Source organism: Panicum virgatum, chromosome 4N, assembly GCF_016808335.1.
Source record: "Panicum virgatum strain AP13 chromosome 4N, P.virgatum_v5, whole genome shotgun sequence".
Lineage (NCBI taxonomy): Eukaryota > Viridiplantae > Streptophyta > Magnoliopsida > Poales > Poaceae > Panicum > Panicum virgatum.
The window spans coordinates 10515726-10532332 of NC_053148.1; the positions used below are offsets into that span (position 1 = coordinate 10515726).

The following is a 16607-nucleotide window of genomic DNA, read 5'->3' on the forward strand; positions in this document are numbered from 1 at the left end:
GTGAGCAATCGGCTTCTCATGTTCAACAAGATAATAATGCTTTTGCGCCATATTCATTTGGTGGGCCGATTGCTCCATGGTTCTGGTCGTATTCGCACTATTACACACCTATGGATTATAGTAGAATGTATATGCATCCATATTTCATTCAATATTCTTCTATATATCCAAGTTATGGTGCCTCTCAAAGACCGATTGTTGCTAATAATAATCTGGTCAAAAGCAAACCTGATTGCAGCAAGGAGGGTGAGAAAGACATAAAGCAAGATAACAAGTATTTACAGCCGAGGTGGTGCCCTTCAGGCTTGTCTCACACGCAAAAGAGAAGGCTGCAGCGGATGTGCAAGAAGGAGTCTATGGAACAGCAAGCGGAGGTTGTACCAGCAAGGTCGGCGACCATGAAGCAGGTATGGAGACCTAAGCAAGTTGTTTCGTCATCAGCTTGAAAAAGAAGCAAGATATGGCCGATAGAATTTATCGCCCTTAGAACAAAATATGACCGATGCATATTTATCATCGTCCCTAGACAATTTTGGTCCAGAGGCTTGTTTTTTTGGCATGCTAGCATCACTAAAAAACAGGGGGCATATGTTGACGACCAAAATTGGCACTGGTCGAACAGACCGGTCTGACCGGTGCTTAAGAGCGGTCTGACCGGTCTGGACCATGTAGCCGGTCTGGCAACACCGACCGGTCTGACCGGTCTACCTGGAATCCGAGTACAACTAGAATTCTTTGTAGATTTAGATCTGTAATAGGATTTCTTGCGGGATAAGTCCACCCCACCCTATAAATATAAAGGGTCACGGCCGATTAGGGCATCCAATCGATCAAACACAAAACACTTTTATCTTTTTTTACCTTTTTCTTTTCCAATCTCAATATACTGTTCTTCTTTCGTCTTCATGGTGTTTGAGGACGCCCTAGCTGGCCTGCCGAGCCTAGGGCAACCCTACGCGCACTTGCCCCGACGGGGTCCCTCTCGGGCGAGCGTTCGTCGGATCGTCGCCGTTGTGCACGGCGACCGGTCTGACCGGTCCCTTTGACCGGTCTGACCGCTCCACGCAGGAGGCGCTGCAAGGAGCTCCTCTTCGCTTCGCGCGATCTAGCGCGTTTGTGTGTTGGCCCGTAAAAGGCGTCAACAGTAAGGTCATAGAGAAATTTTACAATGGTTGAAAAAAATAGGAGCCGTTCATTTGATAAAATCCTACGGTGATGAAGGTAGGAAGTACATAGGATAAAGTACCCGGTACTTCCAAAATGTGAGACCAAGTACCATAAAGTGAGATCGAATACTAATTAATTTAATTTAATTTTTATAAATACTTTTCATAGATCAATGGCTAGAAAAAGTTTAAGGTAAAAATACCTAAAAGTACCCATTGGTACTTTAGAATCATAGTAAAAGAACTCAAGGTCAAAATACATGACGTCACATATATGTGCGTATGTGCAATGTATATGCTTGTCACACACACACAGAGTTTTTTTTTTCTGCTGAAATGGTTTTATGGTGACCAATAAAACTCCTAACGAACGCCAAATGCCAAGAGACCAAAATAAAGGGGAATGCATGCATCATGCCTGGATGCTGATAGGCGAATTTGACCATTCACAAGCTGTGCGTACGTGCGGCCGGTTGAATTTGAAGTCAAAGGAAACCTAAACTAGAATCAACATGCGTGCGTCATACGTGCTGCATGCTGAGAATTGCCGACCATAGTAGTGCGAGTCTGAGATGTTGTTTCGTCATTGGCTCTTCCTCATACATGCCGTGTCCTTTGATTTGGACGTCCACTACAACCAGATCGTACGTGCCCCAGCAATTAACTAATCGTTTGGTCTTGGCTGATCTTCATGCAAGATCAAATGGTTAGTATATATGTAGAAGAGAATGGAAGTGTGGAGTAGTGTCAAGTTAGTTACTATAGAGCCATGTTCCGTCCTACTACACCTATTATTTTATTATTTGGCCAACAAACGGAGCTTTCATATTCGCTTTCAAGATCTAGAAATTCCCATAAATCGAAGAAAAATAGAAAAATAACCCACAACTGCCATTATGATAAAATTAGTCTAAAATATCCTATGCATAATTAAAAATCACCCACCAATACCATTATGAAAAATTAAATATAAAATACCATTTATCTATGTATCCGTTACAAACATATACTATTAATAAAAACTAAAAGTAACAACAATCAATCAAAATAAAACTAAAATAAGAATAATTATATGCATAATATTATTAAAGCTTAACAAATCAAATTGTTATTATAGGTAGATCATATTTGAATTGTTTTAACCAATAATAAGATATAATTTACGATAATGAACAAGGTGATGTATGGTAAAAAATAGTATAATCCTTAAGTAAGGATACAACGACATACGAATTTTTGAATTTTCAATACTAGCCGCGCAAATGCGCAGGCTATACGCCTAGTTTTTATATGTTTTAAGTTCCAAATAATAAACACTTTTTTCCTTTGAAGGAAGAACTGTCCTTTTGTTCATATATATACACACAAATATTGCCAGTACTCGCAACAGTATTATCAAGGTGTAGATAATAAAGTCAATATAATTTCCCTATTCACTGATGATCGTTGGACCGCACTATATATGTGAAGTGTTACATACTGTGTACTCAATTTAGCAGCAATTCCACAAGAAAATCGAATGGTTAGTTCGAACAGACTAGAACAAGCTCAAAGTTAGTTCCAGGAAATCAACCAGCTAGTAGGATCGATCAGCAACATCCGCGTAGCTGCTGCGCGGAGAATTCTAACGCCACAGTCAACTTCTCCACATCGCATGCGTGCCGGTCGCACACGTAACGAGCACGGACGCATGCTAGCTGCATCCAAGAAACCGCTGCCGATCCGGCCTATATAGGAGCCCGCGAGCTCCTCGATCAGATGCAACGACTCGCACAACACTGCCAGAGCTTACAGTTAACAGGAGCGCGCACTATTTTAGCTCAAGCTAGCTAGCTATAGAGGTAGACTCGATCGATCACTTGATCAGAATCTAGCTAAGCTAGTGAGAGGATCAGAGGTGGTGATGACGATGAGGTCGAAGTTTATTGTCGTGGCTGTGGTCCTGACGGCGACGATCATGGCGTTCCTGGTCACGTCAGGCTCGGCACGGCCGCTAGGCGGCGACGGCTTCGCCGGCAGCGCGGGAGACGCCGTCGTCTCCGGGGAGCACATCCTCGAGCTTCTACGGCGGCTGTATCTGCAGCAGCTGGGAGCGGCGCCGTCGTGCCAGACGAACAGCCCCAACGGTGGGTGCCCACCACCGTCCTCGGGCTGATCGATCGATTGCAAATTTTTGCTCATGCATATATATGTACATCAGGGTAGTACATATATATTTCGTTCTTTCATTAAGCCATAGCTAAGTTTGTAATAAATTAAACCTCTCGCTTATTGATTCTTTATACCTTTATTCTTTCATATTGGATTCGTCTATGTACATATATACATGTTGAATAATAATGCACCACCCCACGAATGGGTATTTCTTTAAAAAAAATTGTAAGGGACTATATCTGAAAGTTTTCTGAATAAAAGAATTCATGTTGATCAGTTTATCAGTAGTTCATTAATTGTTATTACTCAGAGACAGGTTATCAATCAACATGAAAAGAATACGAATCTATATCTATACTTATTTCTGAAGCACATGTTTCCATCTAAATTTTTCATTTGATCCGCTTTGTGTCATTGACTGGTGAGTTTTAGTCCATCCAGTATGCGAGTCGAACTAGCTCTCCATCAACGACTCGATCATGTAGATCCCTACAAATTAACGTACGGGCAACTATACATTTCTGATACTTATACCAACTTTGTCCGTAGCAACACTCGATCATATTTGCCTAGTACATAATATAATTGAGCTACGTAGTTTTGCTTGCTAGTTGCTAATCAGTTCGGTCCTGCTCTTTGATGGCAGTCGGGGTAAAGTATGTAATTAAGAAACAGACATGATAATATTGATAACACGTGCAGTGGCGTATCCATAAACTTTCACTTGAAAGGTGGACACAGGTGGGGTCTTCTCAACTTTTACGAAAATGCCATCTCTTTGTGCTGCAAAAAGCGTCAATCGAAACCATATGGCCCATGGGTTGGAATAATGGGCAGAACTAGTTAAGCAAATGAAAAAAAAGGCAAGAGACTATCAAAATAGCTTAGACAAGGATAAAAAATCTAGGGGAAAGGTAGAGCAATGTAGTTGTGGTAACACAAATTTGAGTTCCACGTCATCAGGCTTTTCATCAGATTATGCAAAGAACGGTTTCTGTAGATTGTCCAACGTTTGAAGACCGCGCGTCAATATGTCAAGTTCAGAGTACTGTTCAGTTGACCGAGCCGGCTGGAAAGAATTTTTAGCCAGCTGGCGTACAATCAAAAGTTCCTAAAAAAGCGACCACCTTTGTGTGTGTGTGTGTATCTACACACACACATGCTTATACGGTGAAAGTTAAATTTGTGCAGTTAATTGGGATGGTTTTTTCACACGTTGGTGCTGGATGGTAGTACAATAATCAGCCTGTTTGGTTTAGTAACGCTGGGTACTATAGTTAACTTTGACCATTAGTTAGGTATTAAATAAAATCAGTTTATAAAACTAACTTCACAACCCCTGCTACTTCGCGAGACGAATCTAATGAGACTTTGACCGCATGATTAGAGGATGATTACTGTAGCATTGCTGTAGCCAATCTTTGATTAATTACCGTCATTAGATTCATCGCGAAAAGTTACACCCATCCATAACGAGGTTTTACAAATAAATTTTATTTAGCACTGCATGTATACAAAATTCCCTCCTAGCGCTAGGAGTAACCAAACAAGGCCCAAATTGTTTGAACTAAGCAATACTACATATATCTAGATACACAGCAAAATCTATATATTTAGACTTGTCAAAATGACCTGCAATTTAGAATAGAGGGAGTAGATGATGATTAGTACATTAGATGTGGCTGCACTTCATTCTCACCACTAACCAAACCCGTTTGGTTTGTGTTGTGCTAGTGAATAGTAACATTTTGACCGCTAATTACAGTGTCAAATAAAGCCAGTTTATAAAACCAACTTCAGAACCCCCGCGCTAGTGACCCTGAAGAATCTAATAAGGCTTTGACCGCGCGATTAGAGGATGGTTACTGTAGCATCACTGTAGCAATTATTGATTAATTATCGTCATTAGATTCGTCGCGAAAAGTTACACCCATCCCAAAAAAGATTTTGCAAATAGACTTCATTCAGTACACCATGCATGCGAGATTATTTTGTAGAATGGAATAGAATGGAAGGAAACAAACAAGGCCTATATCTGACCTCTGGTGTATGCCTTATTAATACAGTAATTTCTTTCAGTGGTATGCAATTAACATAAAGTGACTTGATGAATCCAAAAAAAATTATAATAAATGATTTTTTTCTGAAAAATATGGCCTCAGTGATCTATGGTTTGGGAATATCTTGGGAAATTTGGAAAATTTTGTGGCATTGAGGGAACTCGTCAAAATTTTCATGACATCAAGGGAGTTGGCTCTTTTTTCTTTGAAATGGATGCACATGCTCAACGAAGACTAGCACATCAAGTGCTGTGTACACCAGGCACCCTCGACGAAGACCAATCCGCCTTGCATTGTAATGTAAGATTGTGTCATTGTGACTGGTCCAAGTCAAGGAGCCCATAGCCTGCTTGCAGTCCAAGTCCACACGTCGCCAACGGAATGTTGGCTCCATATACGGCCTACAACTGTGCTCTTTTGTACTTGTGATTGATACTAAATGTGGGCCAAATCAGAGCAAGTCAACAAGTCAATCAGCCATTTTTCTAAGAAAAAAGAAGATTCTGAAAATTACTTTGATTTGTTAGTCTTAGTCAACAAGCTAGCCATAAGCCATGCATCCATGGACGTCGCTGTGTATCGTTTATTTCCCTCTATGTTCATTCCTTCTTCGACATTTCCTTGGAAGTTCTTGCATTGGGTCAGTTCTCCATATCTGCTGCAACATTTGTCACGGCAAGCCGGAGACCAACCGGCGGTCGGCCTGCCAAAAGCTAACATACGTACAGCGTAGACCATGACTGCGGAAGCACGCATGCATGTACACGCACTACGACTTTTACCACTAGCCTAACTAGTTGATTTTGCACCTGCTGCAAGTAGGGCGGGATATCGAGCCAGCTCGGCTCGTTATAGCTCGGCTCGTTATGGTTCGACTTGTTATAGCTCGTTATACAAACGAGTCAGAAAACTAGCTCGGCTTGACTGGTTAGTTGCTCGAGGTAGCTCGTTTGGCTCGCGAGACAGAGTATAAAAATATTTACATAGAGATGATAACCATAAATCTGTAAAAAACACATCACATGCATATTTAAAGTGAAATAAATAAAATAATATAAATTTTATAATAAAAAATATAAGTATGTTATTATCCATGACCATGATCAATCATTATTCGTTGATCGTTTCCACTAATTCATATAATATTTGTTATTTATCTTGGCTCGTTCTGGCTCGCGAGCAGCTCGCGAGCCAGCTTGAGCTGGCTCATTATAAAGCGATCTGGCTTGTTATAAAACGAACGGCTCATTATAAAATAAATCGAGCTCGAGCCGACCTACTAACGAGCGAGTCGAGCGAACTAGCGAATTACGAGTTTTTTGTTCAGCCTTAGCTGCAAGTAGTAGTTCGAGTACCCGCACACGACTAGACTTCGCCCCCAGCTTTGGTCCGACGATGGATCCATCGATATCCTTCCGCCGTAGAACACACGAAAACCGCGTGGGCGACGAACGGATCTCGATCGTCGCCTCGTCGGCATGCAGCTCCTACCTAGCAGTGTTACTGTGCGCGGCCGGATGGTCATCGATCGCACACGTAAGGACGGAGACTATGGAATATGGATGCAAGCCTGCTGGACAGACCCGCGCCGCAAGCCCGCACATCGCCACAATTCAGCCCACATGAGTGAAGCGGCACTATGCGGCCTGCCAGCGGGGCCCAACAGCGCCGCGAAGCCCGCAAAAAGGTGAGGAGGTTCAGCCACACAGTATGTGGTTCCCCTCCACTTGACCTCTCGCATGCGCGGCTGCCGCCATCCACTTCGGCGCCGCCGTAGTCGCCATTCGCGCCACTGCGGCTGGTTGCCGGCGGATCCACCACTCTCGTCGGCAGCAGATCCACAGTTTCCTTGTCCCATCCCCCCACGTCGCCAATGGATCGGCAGATTCCTTATCCAATCCCCCCTCTCGTCGCCATCGAGTCTTCCAACCCCAACGGCAAGAACAGGTCACCTTGTTTCTTCTACTAAATTTATTGGTACTAGGTATTGGCCTGTGCGTTGCTACGGGCAAAATAGTATTCTTAATAATATATGTTGTTGTATATATAATATAAATTTATTTTACATGATTATATGAATTGAAAAAACTCGTCACAAGCCGTCTCATAACAAAATTTGTATTCTAATATCTCACTACTTGGAATATTTGGAAGAATGATAGATAATTACCCATACTCATGCTTGTCATCATGTTTGAGCAGTAGTGGGAGCTCCTGCTACTGTGCTTTGCCATGCCTGGTCCTTTGACTTGGGCGGCAGATGGCAGTAGCATATAGTAGTAGCTGCATATTACTATATGGCAGCAGTGACTTGTAATAGTAGATAGCTGTAGCAGTAGGAGCTAGGGGCTGCAATGTACTATAGAGCCATGCCTTGTAAATTCTCACCTTGACCAAGAGTGTCTATAAAAGAGGAGAGCAGCTGCAGCTCACAAGATTTAAGCAGCTCCATTTTGTGTGCTCTTCCTGAGTCCTTCTTCCTCTCATCTTCTTCCTCCACCTGCAAGCAAGAGGGTGTTGTGTGTGTGTGTGATGGAGTGCCAACAAGTGGTATTCAGAGCTTGAGTGTTCGAGCTTGGTGGCCATGGCTTCCTTGGATCGTGAGCATGGGCGCGGGCGTTCTCGGGAGCGTGGCCGTGGGCGCCAGACGACGTACGTTGTGAAGAAGACGGTGCGGGACATCGGCGGCGCGCAGTACCCCATGCTCACTCGCACGAACTACGCCGAGTGGGTGGTGCTGATGAAGGTGATGCTCAAGACGAGGCGCCTGTGGGCGGCGGTGACCGTGGGCACCGCTGACGAAGAAGACGACCAGTCGGCCATGGAGGCCATTCTCAAGTCTGTGCTGACCGAGTACGTCGTCCCGCTCGGCGCCAAGGACTCCGCCAAGGAGGCGTGGGAGAGCCTGGAGACGATGCGGCTTGGCAGCGACCGCGTGCGCAAGGCGAAAGCGCAGCAGCTCCGGCGGGAGTACGAGGCTATCGCGTTCCGCGATGGCGAGGCCATCGAGGACTTCGCGCTGCGGCTCACATCTCTGGTGAGCCAGCTAGTGCAGGTCGGCGTCGACATCGGCGAAGAGGAAGCGGTGGCGAAGTATCTCCGCGTCGTGCCGCCGCGATTCGCGCAGATTGCGCTCTCGATCGAGACGCTGCTCGACATGAGCACGCTCTCGATCGAGGAAGTCACCGGGCGGCTCAAGGCGGTCGAGGACCGCGCGGAGGCCCCCGCACGCACGACCGCCGGCGGCCAGCTACTGCTCACGGAGGAGCAGTGGGCAGCGCGCCCGCGCGAGAGGAAGTAGCGGGAGGGCTCCTCTGTTTCGCGCAGCGGCGGCGCACGCGGCAGGCTGCGCGGCAAGCCACGACGGAAGGCGGAGGGCACCGGCAAGGACGGCGGAGATCGTGCCGCCGACAAGGATCGTTGCCGTAATTGCGGCAAGATCGGGCACTGGGCCCGCGACTGCAAGGAGCCGCGGCGCCAGGAGTTGGCGCACCTCACCCAGGATGACGAGGAAGAACCTGCGCTGCTCATGGCGCAGGTCTGCGCCATCAACACCGAGGCAGAGGACCGCGGCGGGCGCGTCGAGCTCGATGAGCCGCGCGCGCGGGTCAACCTCGGGCGAGCTGAGGAGGAGGCAAAGGAGCAGTGGTACCTCGACACCGGCGCGAGCAACCACATGACCGGAAACCGCGCGGCCTTCTCCGAACTCGACACCAGAGTCGTCGGCACCGTTAAGTTTGGGGACAACTCCGGCGTCGACATCCAGGGGCACGGCACGGTCGTGTTCCAGTGCAAGAATGGCGAGCACAAGGCACTGACGGATGTGTACTACATCCCCAAGCTCCGGAGCAACATCGTCAGCATTGGCCAGCTCGACGAGCGAGGCTGCCAGGTGCTGATCGACGGCGGCGTGCTCCGGATCAAGGACTGCAAGCGGAAGCTACTTGCCAAGGTCGAGCGCGGTAGGAATCGCCTCTACACCTTGGCGCTGCACATTGCGCGCCCGGTGTGCTTGGGGGCAAGGTGCGACGATGCGGTGTGGCGCTAGCACGCGCGCTTCGGCCATTTGAGCTTCGATGCTCTGGCTAGGATGGCGCGGCAAGGCATGGTGCAAGGGCTGCCACTGATCGAGCATGCCGGCGAGCTGTGCGACAGCTGCCTTGCCGGGAAGCAGAGGAGGCTGCTGTTCCCCAAAAATGCGAGCTACCGCGCTGGCGACACCCTCGAGCTCGTCCACGGCGACCTCTGCGGAACAATCACGCCGGCAATGCACAGCGGGCGGTGCTACTTCCTGCTCCTGGTGGACGATTGCAGCCGCTTCATGTGGTTGCACCTCCTGTCGAGCAAGGATGAGGCGCCGGCGGCGATCAAGGAGTTCCAGGCACAGGTGGAGACGGAGACGGGGAAGAAGCTACGCGTGCTGCGGACGGATCACGGCGGCGAGTTCACCTCGGTCGAGTTCGACCTCTACTGCGCGGGACAGGGCGTTGAACGCCACCTCACGGCGCCGTACTCGCTGCAGCAGAATGGAGTCGTGGAGATGAGGAATCAGACGGTGGTCGGCATGGCTAGGAGCATACTGAAGGCCAAGAAGATGCCGGCGGCGTTCTGGGGCGAGGCGGTGAGCACGGCGGTGTTCATCCTGAACCGCACGCCCACCAAGAGCCTGAAGGGCACGACGCCATTCGAGGCTTGGCATGGGAGGAAACCGGATGTGTCCTTCCTCAGGACATTCGGCTGCATCGGTACGTGAAGAAGACGATGCCCAACCTCGCCAAGCTGGAAGACAGGAGTACTCCCATGGTGTTCCTAGGGTACGAGCGCGGGAGCAAGGCTTATCGGCTCTATGACCCGGCCAGCAGCAAGGTGGCCGTGTCCCGCGACGTCATCTTCGACGAGGCGGCGTGCTAGGGCTGGGAATCCTGCGATGGGGAAGCGACGCCAGGTGGACTGAGCAGCTCTTTCACCGTCGAGTACATGGTGTACTCCGGTGCGGGGAAGCTGGCTCACAACAAAGGGGAAGCAACACCCTCGAGCGAGTCGCAGGGGACACCCTCGAGTGCGACACAGGGGGCACCCTCGAGCGAGTCGCAGGGAGCACCCTCAAGAGCGGCACAGGTGACACCCTCAAGCGAGGCAGAAGGGACACCCTCGAGTGAAGCGGAAGGGACACCCTCGAGCGAGGCGGAAGGGACGCCCTCGAGTGACGCGGAAGGGACACCCTTGAGCAAGGCACAGGGGCACCCTCGAGCAAGGCACAAGGGGTACCCTCGAGCGAGGCGCAGGGGACACCCTCGACCGCGGGGCAGGGGACTCCGATCTCCGCCGCAACAAGCACCGTTTCGTCGATCCGCTTCGTCACGCCTCCGCCGAGCGCCTCCCCGAACATCGACGCCGATTACTCCGGCGAGCCACTCCGATTCCGTTTGGTGGATGACATCGTTGGCATAGGAAGTCCGCCCGGGCAGGCGGCCCATGTGCTGGACAACCTCGAGCTGCATCTGGGCAGCGCAGAGGAGCCACCAAACTTCGCCGCAGTAGAATAGGAGGCACGCTGGCGGGCGGCGATGCTGGAGGAGATGGCAGCGGTGGAGGAGAACCGCACGTGGGAGCTGGTGGATCCGCCGGCCGGTTGCCGGCCAATTGGGCTCAAGTGGGTGTTCAAGGTGAAGCGGAACGAGCGCGGCGAGGTGGTGCGGCACAAGGCACGGCTCGTCGCCAAGGGATTTGTGTAGCCCGAGTGCATCGACTTCGAGGAAGTCTTTGCGCCAGTGGTGCACATGGAGTCCGTGCGCTTGCTGTTGGCGCTGGCGGTGGTGAGGTGCTGGAAGGTCCATCAACTGGATGTGAAATCGGCATTCCTCAACAGAGAGCTCGCCAAGGTGGTGTACGTGCAGCAGCCGCCGGGATTTGTCATCGCCGGCGAGGAGCACAGGGTGCCCCGCCTGCACAAGGCCTTGTACGGGCTGCGTCAGGCACCGTGCGCGTGGAACATCAAGCTCGACGCCAGCCTCGCATCGCTCGGCTTCACCAAGTGCGCCACCGAGCACGCCCTCTACACACGACGGTCGAAGGGAGGCCTGGTGATCGTCGGCACGTACGTCGACGACCTCATCGTCACCGGAGCTGAGCAGCGGGACATCGACGTGTTCAAGGAGAATATGAAATCGATGTTCCGCATGTCAGACCTCGGTCTGCTCACCATACCTCGGCATTGAGGTGGAGCAGACCGAGAATGCCATCACGCTCCGCCAGAGCGCCTACGCGAGGAAGCTGCTAGAGCGGAGTGGATTGGGCGAGTGCAGGGCGTGCCAGACGCCCATGGAGGAAAAGGTGAAGCTGGCAAAGGACAGCACTGCCCCCTTGGTGGACGCCATGAGCTACCGGAGCATCGTCGGCACACTGCGTTACCTCACGCACAAGCGGCCGGACATTGGGTTCGCCGTGGGGTACGTGAGCCGGTTCATGGCGGAGCCGCAGGAGGATCACCTTGCCGCGGTCAAGCATCTGCTCCGCTATGTGGCAGGGACGCGTGACTACGGGCTCGTCTACCCAAGGAGGAGTAGAGGAAAGCTGGAGCTGATTGGGTTCAGCGACAGCGACATGGCGGGCGACGTTGATGGACGAAGGAGCACGACTGGTGTGCTCTTCTTCCTTGGAGCGTGCCCGATCTCCTGGCAATCGATGAAACAGAAGGTCGTCGCGCTGATCACTTGCGTGGCAGAGTACATTGCGGCGGCGACGGCATGTTGCCAGGGAGTTTGGCTGGGGCGGCTGCTAGCAGAGCTCACCGGAGAAGAAGCTCGGGCACCCGTCCTGATGGTGGACAACCAGTTCGCCATCGCCTTAGCAAAGAACCCCGTCCACCACGACCGAAGCAAGAACATCGACACCAAGTATCACTTCATCCATGATTGCGTCGATGGTGGACAGATCAGGCTCGAGTATGTCAAGACAGCTCGACAGCTCGGGGACATCCTCACCAAACCACTTGGGCGCATTCGACTCACAGAGTTGAGGACCAAGATTGGAGTTGAGGAGATCAAACAAGAGCAGTGCAATTAGGGGAAGAATTGATAGATAATTACCCATGCTCATGCTTGTCATCATGTTTGAGCAGTAGTGGGATCGGAGCTCCTGCCACTGTGCTTTGCCATGCCTAGTCCTTTGACTTGGGCGGCAGATGGCTGTAGCATATAGTAGTAGCTGCATATTACTATATGGCAGTAGTGACTTGTAATAGTAGATAGCTGTAGCAGTAGGAGGTAGGGGCTGCAATGTACTATAGAGCCATGACTTGTAAATTCTCACCTTGACCAAGAGTGTCTATAAAAGAGGAGAGCAGCTGCAGCTCACAAGATTTAAGCAGCTCCACTTCGTGTGCTCTTCCTGAGTCCTTCTTCTTCCTTTCATCTTCTTCCTCCACCTGCAAGCAAGAGGGTGTTGTGTGTGTGAGGGAGTGCCAACAAAGGAGAGTAACGGAGGGTTTTTGATCAAAAGATGTTGCAACCACAAGTTTTTCAGCTGATCAAAGAAGAAGTTAACCTTAAAAGAGTGGCTTGTGGCAAGCCGGAGGTGTCCTAGGTTCTTTTTAATGTTGCGAGGAGATTTTTTAAGTTTATTGTAATCAAAACCTGTTGTAAGACTTGTTTTCTTGCTCCCTTTCTTAAATGAATCGGCAATGCTCCTGCCTGCTTTTCAAAAAAAAAACTAATATATCATCATACTATAATGTTTTTCTAATCTAATATCTCATCATATTATAATTTGTTCAAAGGATTGGCATTCCAGTATCTTGTGCATCACAGCAAACTATTCTTTTTTTTTGAATGATTCCAGCAAACTATTCTAAAGCGTCATATTATATCTTTTCTAGCCCACAATGCTAGAGAGTGACCACAATACTAACATTCTCAATAAATAGAAATATTCTAATTGCTCATACTTATATCTTTTCATAGCAGATCAAGTAACTAAAAAGGCGCTAAAGCTTTACATGTTTCTATACCACGAAGATGTAGAAAGATGTATGGCACTTGCAAGGTGTACGGCAAAAACTTGATAAACAACTAACCCACATTAATCATACTTAACTAATATGTAAATGGCAACACCATGATTTGTAATCTCCAATATCTTTATCAGCAATTCATTCACAAGGTCAATCTCAAAATGACATGGCAGCAGTATAGTATCAGATTCCTTAATAATTGTTTATATCAATTGACAGCCTGTTCGGCTGCGCTGGTTTGTCTGGCTGGCTGGCTCCGTCCTCGCCTCACGTCCTCATCTATTAGAATTATTTTATTTTTTCCCTCCTTCTTCCTCTCCCATCCCCTCCGCCACGACGGAGATCCGGTGCAGTAACTGCACGTGCAGTTGTGCCGCTGACGTGTGGGCCCATGCGCCGTGGGGCCCACGTGTCAGCGGCACAACTGCACGTGCAGTTACTGCACCGGATCCTCATCCCCTCCGCCATTCTCTCCTCCCCTCCCCCGTCGCTCTCTTTCACCCTCTCCCATCTCTTCGGCCATCCCCGCGCCGGCCTCTCCGACGGTGCGCGCGGAGGCCGGCCGCGTTCTCCCCTCGACCGAAGCGCTCGGCTGGCCGGCGATGAAGGCCCCCGCTGGGCCCGGGGCCTCGCCCACGAGCATGGCCAGGGGTGAAGCTCGCCCATGCGCGTGGCCACGGCGGCGGGCACCGAGGCTGGGAGCGTCCCCAGCACCGGGCCTGCGCGCGGCGGCGCGCCTCCTCCCTCCCCGGCGGCCCACCCCCGCTCCCTTCGGCGGCCGGGCCGCGGCGGAGCGGAGCAGAGCAGCAGCCACGGTGGGGGCGGGGCGGAGCAGCGGCCGCCGGCGAGGGCGCGCGCGTCGGAGGAGCAAGGGGGCTGCACGGCGGGGAGCAAGGGGCGGCGCGGCTCCCTACGACGCTTCCGACTGCGGCGTCCGGAAGGTGGCCGGCGAGCGCGCGGTGGGATGGATGTCAGTGGTGGAGCTCGTCGAATCCCTGGTCGTCGCGGGGCGCCGCGCCTCCACCGGCTCCTCTCCACGTGCGCCGCCGCGTGCGCGTCCTCGTGCTCGCGCTCCGGCTCCGGCTCCATTGGCTGGTGGCGGGTTTAAAATTTTAGTAAACGGCGGACTGACATCCCGTACGGCTGGCGAGGACGGAACCAACCCACCCCGGTCCTCCACGCCTCCGACTTCCCGTCTCCAACTCCCCAGCCGGAGGTTGGGCCTCGGCCGCCGGAGGCGAGCGACGGCGAGCGCGAGGGGAGGCGAGAGCAGACAGCGAGGGGAGGCGCTGACGCGGGTGGGGGCAGGGCGGTCGGGAGGCAGAACGATGGGGGAGGCATAGCCACGGGACCAGCGGTGGCGAGCATGGGTAGAGAGGCAGTGACCGCTGCTCGGGGGAGAGCGGCTGCAGGGGGCAGAGGGATGGCGGCGGCTGAGTGGGTGGGTGGGATGCGCGGGGGTGTGAGGTGGGTCGGAATGGAGGGATGTGGGATAGATTGATCCGACGGCTGAGATGTAAAGTTGGCAGAACCATGAAGAGGCAGAAACATGAAAGGGTGAGGACACTACAATCCTTTTAGTAGTAGAGATTTAGGATGTAGGGGAGAAGAATGTCGGGAAGGTTATCATGCCGAGCAATTGGAAGGAGGGCGCCAGCAACACAAACTTGAGCGGCTGCTGCAAACAATGTCCCTCTCCAAGAAGAACAGGTCAGCTCTCAAGTCTCAACAGGTCGGCTCCCAAAACGACCAACATTTGATGTTCTAATGTATGTTACTGCAAAGAGATGTCATAAAAAAGACGGATCTGATTACTATATGTTGTGAATGATTCGATCCTTACATTGATCCAATTAGATGATTCAGAGAGCCACAGTACACAGGTTAGCAAGAATCAGTAATGGTAAAAGGGCAATCATAGTGTGAATCTATATGTGTAGTTTACCTATACTGGGTCCATGTCTTTTAAACCCATCAATCAAAGATCAAAAGAACTGCCAGTCGCAGGACCAAAAATTCTGTGTCTATCTCTCTCACGTTGTCTGCTACTAACTGCTGTGTTCCCGGCTCCGGTGGTTGCTGACTCGCCGGAATTCTGACAGTGAAATGTTAGGAACCTGCTTGAAGTGTTCTTCCTTATATGCTTTGTGTGCTATTTCAGAATGGACAATCGATGTTGTTTTTACTCATCAATGGTATAAACTTCTCATGGCAAATATATATGTGTAGAGATATTAATAATCGCCTTGAGTTAACATGTATTCTTGAGATTTTTGCATCTTGCCTTTTGTCCATGATGAAACAGGGACTGAACGAATCCCAGTTTCTTGTATTTCCCTTTCATTAAGAATTACTTCTTATTTTGTATGGCATTACAAACTTCTTTGTACCAGATTTCTTATTTTGTCATAGCCAGTGTTATCTATAAATTTCTTACTGAGTGCCCCTTAAACGCTTTATCTCAGTCTAGGCTCGTGGTGGTGGAATCCAAAACTAAGAACACTGGAGAACAAGCCCTTTGCATTCCCAGGACTTTGCAGTGATATCTAAACCTTCCAGAAAGGCTTTAGCCAACTTGCTTTACCTAGCTGTCTGTTGAAAGGAGTGAGTTGCTACTATCTTTACCTTGCTTTCATGTATTTTATTATACCAGCTTCATCCTATCGTAACCTCAAATTTGTCAACCATGTGTTGTTCATTTTACTTACTAGCTGATGGCTGGGAAGCAGCCAAGCCGGCTAGGCTGCAGTGGGGAAACAAAGAACCCCGCAAAGCTGAGGAGGATTGTCGATTCAATAGTAGCTAAAGACTAGTTTTGTTCTACACATTATGACGGGAAATGTCCCTGCCATGTTCTTTTCTATTTTCTTTCAGATTTTTTTCCATTATTCTGGATTCTTGAAGTATGTGGATTGGATTGTAAATCTATACTAAAACTAGTTTTAGTTTGGCTCATGCAAGTCAGCTTGCAGCATGACTGCATCATGTGACATCAAATATTTGGACACATGTATGGAGTACTAAATAAAATCTATTTGCAATTTTTTTTGCACGGATGGTTGTAAATCGCGAGATGAATCTAATGAGGCTACTTAATCCATTATTTGCAACATTGATGCTACAGTAACCATCCGCTAATCATGAATTAATTAGGCTCATTAGATTCGTCTCGCGATTAACAACACATCCGTGCAAAAAGTTTTGTAAATAAATTTT

General features: G+C 49.8%; 1 protein-coding gene across 1 annotated transcript; it reads left to right on the forward strand.

Moving 5' to 3' along the window:
• The first annotated feature begins 11701 nt into the window (after window positions 1-11701).
• Window positions 11702-12445, forward strand: LOC120669113 (secreted RxLR effector protein 161-like). The gene has a single exon (XM_039948922.1). It carries the CDS (start codon window positions 11702-11704, stop codon window positions 12443-12445), a length of 744 nt encoding a protein of 247 aa, XP_039804856.1.
• The last annotated feature ends 4162 nt before the right edge of the window (window positions 12446-16607 follow it).